This window comes from Artemia franciscana, chromosome 5 (assembly GCF_032884065.1).
Source record: "Artemia franciscana chromosome 5, ASM3288406v1, whole genome shotgun sequence".
Lineage (NCBI taxonomy): Eukaryota > Metazoa > Arthropoda > Branchiopoda > Anostraca > Artemiidae > Artemia > Artemia franciscana.
Genome location: NC_088867.1, coordinates 12,795,321 through 12,807,466, shown reverse-complemented (window position 1 = coordinate 12,807,466; position 12,146 = coordinate 12,795,321). Strand labels below are relative to the sequence as shown.

The window sequence follows — 12,146 nt, the reverse complement described above, 5'->3', positions numbered from 1 at the left end:
ATTACATAGTATCCAAAGAAATTTTAAAACATCTTTAATCTGTCATGTCAGTTAAACTGGTTGCTAGGGCTTCTCATAGAAATGGATGCTAGAATCCCCCGTCGAAATTGATTGCTAGGGAGCCCCATTGCAATTAATCGTGAAGAGCTTCTGTTGGAATTGGATGCTAGGGCCGTGATGGAATTGGATGCCGGGGCGGTCATTGGAATTGGTTGCAAGGGCCCTGGTGGTTAGGCTAGTGTCCCGATGAAAATATATGTTAGGGCCCCTATGGAATATGATGCTAGAATCCTTCAGTAAAATTGGATGCTATGGCCATCAATAGGTTAGGTTAGGGGCTCCCAATGAAATTGGATTTTAGCCCCCAAATGGAATTGGATACTAGAGGTCCCATTGTAATTGGTTGCTAGCACCCGAGTTGAATTTAATGCTAGGAGCATGGTGAAATTGCTCACTACAGGTTCGGCGTCTTGAAGGTTCCCCTCTAGCAGGCCCTAGAGGTTTTTACCATCTTGCCTTTGTCGATTTTTTAAGAATCAGAGAAACTATTAGGTAAGAACTAAAAAAAACACTTTTAACAAAAATGTTTTGAAGAAAAAAATTCTTAAAAATGTGTTGAAATGTCTTGAAACGTCTTGAAAATGTCTAGAAGAAAAATGTCTCAAAAGTGTATTGAAATTTCTTAGTGCGTCTTGAAAAAATATCTTGAAGAAAAATGTCTTAGTAGAACTCCCCGATTGACTAGTGGACTCTGACATTCCCTCTTACCTAATAACCAAAAGTAAACAAACCCTATTACGTAACATATTTTTTGCTTCCACTCTAACTAGTCCTATTATGTAACAACCAAAAGTAAACAAACCCTATCACGTAACAAGTAGACCCTGTGACGAAACATCCAATGAAATCCTGATTTGGTGGGGACCCCAGAAGGATTTTTAAGTAATTAACACCTATATCTCTCTCAGAAAACATTCCAAATTACTTAAAATGCATGTGCATCTCTTTGAAAAGATTCTCTATGACTTAACAAACACCTGCATCTCTTAGAAAGAAAACCTTATTACATAATAAGCACCTCTATCTTGAAGAAAATTAAAAACACCTGTGTCTTGAGGGAAACGCCGTTTAACTTCTTCGTCATCTTCAATCATTAAGAGAAGAAAAGAGTAGCAGCTTTGGGTCTGTTTAAACAGATTGGGCCGTCACTACTGTTTTATTTTTCATGTCAACTACTTAAGGCATAAAACCAAATTAAACACAACTATTTGTGTCCAAATTTTCAAAACGGTGTATTTTGTTGGAAATTGTCTAAAAACTTTCAAATAGCTACACCATCCTACAAATAGCAGGCCAAACTGTAGGCTAAATTCTTACAGGAAGACCGAAATTACTTTAACTGGTATTTAATTTTTTACTGAAAAGACTATGTCTATATAAAACGAACAGAGATTAATTAAAAAACATTTTGACAAAGTGAGTTTTGTAAAAAAAAAGAACTCCATTAAACCCAAAAATAAGCAGAAATAGAATAAAATAATCTACCAAGCGTAAAACTACTACAAATCAGCATCGATAAATAAATGAAATCCAAAACGAACATAAATTATAGTAAATAACCGAGTCAAACTCGAAACGAACATAAATTAACATAAGTAGGGCTCAAAATCCTTACGCCTTCCCCAGGCCATAACATAATTTTCACTTTACTGAATAAAACTAAATGTTTTCACTTTTATTGCTTTAATAAATAAAATACTATTAACATTTTAAGGAATATATATCATAAAACTGGCAACGACATAAATATGTTAAACTGACGCATACTCATTTTGTTTTTCAGTAAAGTGTAAATTATATTCTCGGCTTGGGAAGGCATAGGGGTTTTGAGCCTAACTCATGTTAATTTCTGCTGGTTTCGAGTTTGACTCGATTACTTATTATAGTTTCTGTTCGTTTCGGGTTTCATTTATTTATCGATGCTGACTTGTGATAGTGTTACACATGGTAAATTGTTTGATTCTATTTTTGCGCATTTTTGGTTTAATGGAGCTATTTACTTTCTTTTGAAAAACTTATTTTGTTAACTTATTTTGTGGAAACAGTTGTTTTTATTAATAAACTTGAAAAGGTGAAATGTTAAAGTATCTGACCTGAACGTACCGGTAACATCAGCTTGTTTAGGAGAAAAGAGGGAGAGCCTTACCGATTTATTAAAGAAGTAAATGATAGGTAATAGTGAACATTGAGCAAGAGGAGGGGTAAAGGTACAAGAAAAGAAAATTAACTGATTCTAAACAAACACAGATTGAGCAAACATGCTGCAGAAGTTTTTTGAAGAAATAAAAAATCAATCCTAGAATTGTAGAAGGTCGAAAACTTGGAGCGTTTTGCAGAAATCAGTTTGTGGTAATGAACAATGGGTAAACAGGAATCCTAGTTTATAGTAAGAAAAAAAAATTCTTGAAAAATTACAATGCTAATTAAACGGTGGATTCAATGAACGGTTTAATTTCGCATCACGAATAATAACAAGTTGCAAAAAGTACTATCAAAAACAACAATAAAGCTAAATAAAAAACTCCACACATTAAAATTGCGTTCAAACCAGCCTATAATAGCCAGCTACATATCTTGATATTGATTCAGCGACTACAAAAATTGGACCGTTCGCGGAATAACTGCTTTACACCGGTTTACTATTTCATATTTTTTAAAGACTCCTGAATTTCTTTCCCCGGGGGAACGGTTAAAAGATACTTACTATTCATGCAGTGAACGTGACACAAAGAATAAATTCTTCATGTATTTTGCGGGTAATCAGTCATTTGTAGGGTAGAAGTATTCAGTATGTTTAGTAGGCCCTTAAAAAACAACTGTTCAGCTGATGCTTTACGAGTAAACTTCAGATGGGAAACAATTACCAGTCAAAGGCTGGTAAGAGGTTATTACCTAGGAGTTATTACCTAGGTAAGAGTTTACTACCTAGGTTAGAGCATTACCTAGGAGTATGCGAATTTTGGTCAAAATTGCGGTGCTATGATGAAAAACATAAATATAACAGCATCAAAAATATTAACATATTCAGAAATCAACCATTTATAACTTCCCTTAATCCTTGAAATTTGTATTACTGAGTATATCATCGGCACACATAACGAGTGACACATCGATGCCCAAATACAGGGGTGGATCTAGGGAGGGGACAGGCAGATATCCCCCAAAAAAGATTACAGTTTGCGCTAACTACAGGAGTAGGGGAAGATATAACAATGGACCAGTCAACAACTAATTGAATTTAAGCCGGATTAACTTTGTGCCTGTTCGGAATAAATAACGAGTGAAATACTTTTGAACTTGTAATTGAAACAAAATGTATAAAAAACAAATGTATTTGTTAGATAAATGTATAAACTTGTAAATGATTACGGCTTAAGTATTATTTATGGATCGTGGCTGTGAGTTAGTATTCAGCACTACTATCATCTGAGTCGTGCATTGAAATATTCGGATTCCTTGCAAATCACTGGATTACTTGCCCCACTCAAAGATAAGTTATTATTTATTCTCATTGCATTCATTTCGCCAGTGTGGATCATTTCATAATTGTGCTTATTGAGAACTTATCTGTGGATATACCTTTTTTGCTTAATTGTTTTTGGACTGATGCCGAGTCGTGAGTGAAATTTGCTTATCATGGACAATTGGAATACAAGTACGCTTTATTATTGCCCAGTTTTGAATTTTGCTCAGCACAATCTCGATGAGGGGTTGGACCATCAGTCGACTGTAAAAAACGCTAGTGATTTTTTTCCCGTATGAAGATGTTCTTGGCGCTAAGAAACTTTTATATAATCTTCCCAGATGAGCCTATACCTCGTCGTTCGGGACCCAGTGCTAAGAGTAGTTCATTGTCGGACATTATCGCTACTCTTTCTCGCTGCTCTGCAGAAAATATTGATATTCCAGAGTTCGTGATCAAATCCCCCTCTGAAGTCCTTAGCATTTCGGCGTCAGCTTATTCTATCCTTACCACCAAAGTCAACCAGTGCCTTGATCAGCTAAAATCACTTGCTCACCTTAATAGTCCAACAACGTCTATAAATAGTTCTTTGGTCTCAGATAGTAAGGGTACCAATCGCAAACCCTCGTATGCCGTCGTTCTTAAATATCTGCCTCCAGAACTAAGAGACCCGGTTTCTCGCAAGGAAAAGCTTGATTCTTTCGCCGGACATGACGGAATTATGTCGGTAAATTCCGAACCGTAATGAAAGAATGGGTTGTTGTTACGCGGGATAAAGTTTCCGCCAATTCTCTTGCCGCATCTGCTGTTGCGAGCTATCCAAATATTATTGCTAAAGTGATTGATCGCAAACCTCTTGGAGTAATTAGAGGACTTCCCGATAGTGTTTCTAGCAGTATACTCATCCCCGCTATTCCTGGTCTTGTTGAGGCCACCCAGATCGGCTCCTCATACATTCCGTTTAGAGTTCCTTGATTGCGCTGCACTAAAATCTGCCATCGCTACAGGTCTGCGCTTGGGTTACGAGTCTTTTAAAATATCGGAATACAAAGAAATGCCTAGACGGTGTCTTAGATGCCAAAGTATCCATCATTCGTTATTTTACTGCCCATGTGCCCCGAATGAGATGAAGTGCTCTAAATGTTCTGGATGCCATTCCAATACTAAAGACAATCCTTGCTTAGAGGCTCCGAAATGTGCCAACTGCGGCGAAGCTCATATTTCCTATAGTATGAATTTCCCAGTGATCAAACGCGCTCTGAACTCTCCTCCAAAATGAACCAAGCCACTATTTTAAGTTTTGCTTCTCTCAATATTAACGGCACAAAAGACAAAGACATGTTAATTAATGAATTATTAGTCTATGACATAGTGTTCTTGCAAGAACATCTTTTGACCAAATCAAACGTTTCTAGCCTAAAGCGATCTTCTGTCCACCATTCTATTCGCAAGAGGCCATGAAACCTAGGGGCCGCCCTTCTGGTGGTCTAGCAATTTTCTTCCGTTCCCCATCAAAGCCCTCTGTGATTCATTGTGATGATAACATCTTAGCGATTCAATGTGATAGTACAGCCTTTATAAACGTTTACTCACCTTGCAATCGACGTTCTATAGCATCGTTCACGTTTTTCGCTAAATGTTGCTCCAGTTTAAAGTCTCTCCTCGAAAATCTACGTTTGAAAGACCTAAATTGGGTTTTAACCTTAACTGTGACATTCTTGGTACCTCCGATAGGTCAATCCTCTTGCTAGAATCACTTCCTAGCATATATCACATCGCAGTTAAGAGCATCCCATTCACGTATATTCATAACGGAGGCTGTTCAAAATCGAACCTGGATCACGTGATCTCTTCCAGTTCCAGCTTAATATCATCGATTGTCAGGGTGAATGAAGAGAAGATTGATGACAATCACCTTATTCTTAGCTGTAATTTATCCTGTGAGCTATCTGGTAAAACACTTTCTGCTCAGCTGAAGTGGCATACGAAGTTGAACTGGGATCGTGCTAATGTCAAACTATACCTTGCTACGATAACTGCTTTACTGTCGACCATAAAAGTGCCATATCACCTGCTGCAAACGTCAGTTTCCTCGCCTTCAAGTAGGGTTGACCTAAATTGCTATTATTATCAAATTGTCCATTGCCTTAAATCAGCTTCCAAAGCTGCAGTGCCTGTGGATAAAGTTCGGATTGGTACAAGAAAGCCTAATTGGAACGTTGATCTTAAAGTAAATGTGCTAAGCAAAATGCCAAATTTTGGCTACGTATGTGGATATCATGTGACCGACCATCGTCCAGAGCTGTTTTCTCTATGAAACAAAATTGTAAACTTGAATATAAGGCCAGTTTGAAGAGAGCACGCTTGAATGCATGGCCAGGCCCCACCGATAAGGCCTCCTGGAATAAGGTTATTAATGGTGAGAAATTTTGCTTAAACCGCTTTTACCATAGCGGACACACCGTCTCCTGCAGGCTCACGTTTAGCCTGTAACAATATCTGAAATTCGCCGGGCTTTAAGAAAATTAAGCGTTCAAATAGCCTTGATGGTGATGGCCTTTTTTACCGATTTTTTGCTTATGATTGTCCTGCTCTACTTAACCATCTACAAATATTTTTCCAGTCTTGCTTAGCACAGTCGCTCGTTCCTGATAGTTTCCTTTGTGGCCGTGTAACGTTTATTCAAAAGCGAGGCAAGGACCCCACGTCATGTATAAATTATCGTCCCATTACAGTATCGTGTTTTTTAAGTAAGTTGCTTGAACATTTGTTGCTGCCAGAAATTGCCAGTCGAATTGTGATTTTACGCCTTTTCAATTTGGTTTTCGGAAAAGTTCCGGTTGCTCCCATGCACATCATGTTTTAAGCCGACTCATGAAAGATGCCGTAAAAACTAAAATGTCTTTATAATGTCTTACTGTTGATATTTCTGGAGCTTTCGACAATATTGTGCACTCTCAGGCTCTATTTTCCCTTGCGTCTTCAGGTGTTAATCCTTCCGCACTGAGTTTATTGTCTTCTTGGCATTCAAAGTCTAAAATTCAAGTTACCTGGAATGGCCAAACATCTGACCCGGTAAAAATGAATAAGGGAGTTTGGCAAGGTGCCGTATTGTCTCCTAGTATATTTAAATGCGTGCTTGTATCGTGCCTGCGTCCCCCTAGAAGTTCTGTTTTTACGGTAATATTGGTTTGTGTTCTATTGAATATGCAGATGGCGTTCTTCTTGTTGCCCGGACCCGCCGTGGATTTCTTTCTAATTTTACTATATAAACCAATGAATTATCCAAGATTGGACTGTCAGTTAATGCGTCTAAATGCGATTTTATTTGTTTTAATAGCCCTTATGCGGTCGCTCCATTCGTTGCTGGGACTGCAGTTCTACCAAGTTCTTCTTTAGTTAGTTGGCTTGGTCTGTGTTTCGGCTCAACAGTTTCCACTACCTGTTCATCCCTAGTGAATCAAGCCGTGAAAAACATACGCGTCGCTTACGGAAAAATATCCCCAAACAAAAGCCATTACAACCGCAACGGTTTGTGCATGATTTATAACGCTTATTGTGCCCCTGTGCTTTTGTTTTTATCAGGCATGGCTCATCTGTTTCGTAAGAAAGATCGACATACTCTACGTACGGTTTATTTCAGATATTGCAAATTCATCCTCCGGCTTCCTAGATGGCACCGAAACAAAAAATAATTGCTCGATTTGGTTTAATAGATGTGCCTTCTCGGATTCGGTCTTCCAGTGACGATTCATGTAAAAAGACTATCAACTTTATTCACGTTTATGACCCTCTGCAGCCTTTTTTCCATATTGATAATGGTTAATTAGTCCATGTTGTCTTTTGTTAGTTTGAATTTTTTTTCTTCGCTGTTTATCGTTTTTGTTATTTATAATACTCCGTACTTTGTGTTTTTTATACTTTTACGGGTAATAAATTTCATTCATTCATTCAATGGTGGAACCCAAGTTTTTTTGGTACCCCTCCCCCCTCCCCCACCCTCCAAAATAAGTCCGGTATCTGAGCAGATATATACAACTTTTTCTTGCGCACTCTTTTGGGATAATGAGAGAGAGAATTTTTTTGAAAAATAGTAAAAATGCAAAAAAAAGAAAAATTTGTCCATATGGCTTGGGTGGTCATTCTCGAAACTACAAAATAAATCACTTATCAATGGGTTCCCCTAAAAAAAAAGAAAAGAAAAAAAAGCAGCACTTAAGCCCTTATATTACACTAACCTAATATAACAACACTATTATGAACTATTTCCCTACTTTATATATATATATATATATATATATATATATATATATATATATATATATATATATATATATATATATATATATATATATATATATATATATATATAAAGAAAAAATATCATAAGTCATAAATACCAAAACGGTGGTCCCTAAGCAACCCACGAAAAGTCGACCCATCAGTCTCTTGAACTATATCAAGAGGAAGGGGCTCCCATATAGAAGGAAGAACATGGCGAATTGAAAATGCAGACCTTATAGTCCTTTTAATCGGTTTTCTAATCGTTGACGAATTCCTTGTCTCATATTCAGGTTCATCTCTCTCAAACACACTAACCAAACATTGAGGTCCATTTTTATGCAAAGTATCAAACATAAATAGAGCCTTATAAAAATTAAAAGGACCTGAAACTGGTAAAATTTCAATTTTAGGAACAGTAATAATATTGTTATTTTCTAGAAAAGGCAAATTAATGGAGTATTATCGGATACCTTTACGAACAGGTGTAATTAAATTAAATGTCAGCAAACTTAAATCTTAAGTCACAGTTTCTTACCCATTTTCCTCCATACAGCAGCGACACGATCCTCAGCGTGTTGAAGATTTCAGCATTAGGCTCTTAGTCCCACTCATGAGTTTGGCTGCGCATGGGGATTTGTTATATTTTATGATGTTGCACAATATGTATAGCTGATCAAAATTTTTTTTTATATTTTCATAGGATCATCAAGCTTGACAAGAGATTTGTAGTAGGAATAAGAGCCACTCCTGGCTAAACAATACCCCTTGAGTTTTCTGAGCTTTCAGTAATTTGTAATGTGTTTTCTGGAAACGTACGGAAAAAGGAACTAAAATGTATCGTTTGGAAACGCATCGATGATAAGTTTCCTTTATCTTAATACAGACAAGCATAAGAGTTCTTTTACATTGGATGCTGTGTTGATTAGTTCTTATTCTACTCCGTCATTCTAAGCTGCTCAACCTTTTTTAGCATTGAGTAATCCTTAAAGAGCGCAACAGCAAAAGAAAACTAGAACTTTACCTCAAACACAACTCCAATAACAGCTAGACCGTCCGGCTGAGTCAAAGCATCTTGTACTGAAGAATATTTGGTATTGCGATGAACTAAGTGTATCTCCACTGGGTATCTAAAAAAGTCATCGTAAACATTTTCAGCAACTCAATAGATTAATGATTAATTACTTGCTGAAATTTTTCCGTGGGAAGAGCAGGGTCCTAACCAACCCCGCTCCTAGCCGGAGGCAATCCTAGCCGAGTGGATTGGTGCAATAAATTTTAGGCCTTTGCCTGAGAGGGCGAGGGTTCGAATCCTAGGGTACCCAACTATTTAGTTTGGGACGGGGGTCAATGGCGTGACTCTGTAAGCTCAGCCAGAGTTGACCCAGCTCTGAATGGGTACCTAGAGATGTCTGGAGAAATTAAACTGGAAGGGTGTGCGAAAGCACAGAATGGTTGTCCCCTTCCCCCCTATCACATTTTCTGGCTGAAGGGCCGAGAAATGTAGATCAGTGTCACCGTTAGGGACTCTCAAGTCCAATGCTGTATTCTTTACCTTTACCCTAGAGCAGGGTAGGGGCCTAGAAAAAAGAAGTCATAAACAAGCTTTACCTAAAACTGGAACGGATGTCTGGAATGGATGAGAAAGAATTCTAGGTTTGCTCCTCGCCCCTCCAGGCACTCGTTGATCACTCCATGACCTAGATGAACTACTTGAACAAGAACTTTGATTCTTTTCTCAAAATTTTCTGGAAACCAAATTTGAAAGATGCAATTTTACAGGTTTGTACAAGAAAGGAGCTCATAATAGTAAAAACGAGAAACTAATCACAGAAGTAATAGAGAAGTAATAGAATTAATAGAGTAAGAGAGCATAACTCTAAATCAGATTTATGCATTGGAAGAAAAACAGATATTCGAAAAAAAGTCTGTTTGGTATATTGGTCTTTATGTTTAGAGGATATTTTGTCAGTATAAAATCTCAACCAAGTACTTAGAGTCTAAAGCCACAAAATAAGAAAATGGGATAACGAGCATCATATTTCGGGAGGGACGTCTAACCGCAAATTAAAGTATTTCATTTTCTGATCGGTCCAAATTCTGTGTCCTTACATAGATTTTACATTTTAAAAGGTGCTCCGTCCCTAACACCTTCCATTGGCTAAACTCCTGCATATACTCAAAAACATACCAGAATGTCTAAAAGAAAAGTATATTGATGGTAAGTGGCGTAACTTCATTTCTATAGCCACTAGGTGCTATAGCTCAGTACTATAAGCATTAGGTCGCGTTCCTATCCCTTTTAGATGTGGCTGTTAATGAGTAATTCTGAAAACGTTATTAATTGTAGCTTAAGGGTCATGGAGCATGACACTATATAGTCTTTAACAATACCTTAACAATCATCGCGCATGCCCGGGTAGAGCAATTTACGGAAATCGTATTTTATCATACAGAATACGTCTCGCTGTTTTTACTTTCTGACCAAAGCCAGCCAGCCGCTGCAAAAACGACAAAAAGAGTTCTTGGTCTTCCTTTTCCCTTGTAACAGTCTAAATAAGATCAAAACCTATTTTGTCCTTTCAACAAAAACTAAATCATCAGTAGCCAACACCTGTGTTCAAAATAATCAATGTAAAGGCCTGGTAAAGAGCGACCCTTGCTAATAGAATTAAAAATTCTTAAAACTAACTACTAGCGTACACGCTAGATAAGTTGACAATGGTTAATTTGAATCTTTTGATAACTAATAGTTTTTTTGGTTTCTTGAAAAACATTCTATAAATGAGAATGATCAGTGGGACTTGTCTTTCTTGGTGATTTGAATCAATGTCGAAGGCGTTTGATCCCTGATATTTTCTATACTTTGAAATCAAGATTTTTGCTACTCTCTTTAATTCTAAGTCGGTGGTGGTTTGATGCGCTAACCTGTCCTTTATTTATATGAATTAGGTAAGGTTCATAGGAGCCTAATTAACAAAAAAAACAGGACACAGTTTTTGCGTGTACAGATCCAGGAAGGATCAAAGACTCTCCTTCTAACATTAAATAGCAGCGAAGGCCACACAAACACAACTTAGAAACAATAGGGAAATTTTCTCAAGACAGTGGAATTCAATTCAGTGAATATTTTGGCCCTATGTCCAAAGGCCGGCTTCAGCACAACACCAGAAATATATATATAAATATAAATATAAATATATATATACATATATATATATATATATATATATATATATATATATATATATATATATATATATATATATATATATATATATATATATATATATATATTTAATGTATATATATACATATTTAATATATATATTTAATATATATATATGTATTTATATGTATATATTAAATATATATATATATATATATATATATATATATATATATATATATATATATATATATTATAGTTTTATAGGTCATATAGGGTTTTATATAGGTCAGTTTTACTGCTGATGATGGACACTGTATATGTGTCCGAAATATTCAGTTAAAATTTTATAGATAGATAGATAGATATATTTATTCACCGAAAAGCCCAATTGGGCCATGGTGACATACACAAAACAAGTAAAAAAATACAGCAACAAACATAGACTGAAAAGACATTAAACTACTTATTTAAAAAACATCACGATACCTCATACCTACCCGGACGAACTTTCCAATATTATTTATAGTTAAGTAACACCTACTTCTAAAAATTTCCGAAATCCAACCTCTGTTTCACTGTCGATATAAAAGGTTTCATCCCTATTTTGAACTTTTTTTATATATACTTTCCATATGTTATTTTGTTATCTTTCACCAGCCCTGCACTCACATGAATAAAAAGAAGATACAATTAACAATAAGGAATAGAACTAATAATAATGTACATTATAAGCCCCCCCCCCCCCAAAAAAAAAAATTAAGATCTTAAAAAGCCTATGAAATTCAATTATAGATTGATTGTGCGAAATATTTTGGGTTTAGACTTACAATTTAAAAGTTCAGCGAATAAGTGTTATTAATATTATACAGAACTTTATTATTAAATCATTAGACTGTTCATTTATTAAAAAAAAGAATCAGAGACGACAGAGACACTCAGTAAAGTCATAAAGATCTTCATATTTTTCGAGCAAAAAAAAATTCAAAAAATGAGATTAAAAAGAACATGAAGTTAAGCCGGAATGAGTGACGGAGGGATCACATGTCCCTTTTTGCCTTTTTTTTTACAGGGAATAAGGCCTTCGCTCGTTTTTGAACAGTATTTTTCTTTTTTTTCTTAGTAGCAAAATTTTCAAAATAGTATATCTCAAAAACTGCTACAATATGTATT

General features: G+C 36.0%; 1 protein-coding gene across 1 annotated transcript in view; it reads right to left on the bottom strand.

The window, feature by feature from the left end:
- The window catches only part of LOC136026988 (carbonic anhydrase 12-like), a gene marked incomplete in the record, with an annotated part of 95,660 nt that overhangs the window by 19,794 nt on the left and 63,720 nt on the right, over window positions 1-12,146 (bottom strand). Inside the window, 1 exon segment of the mRNA XM_065703865.1 lies at window positions 8,829-8,934. Within this exon segment, the coding sequence (XP_065559937.1) occupies window positions 8,829-8,934 (106 nt within the window).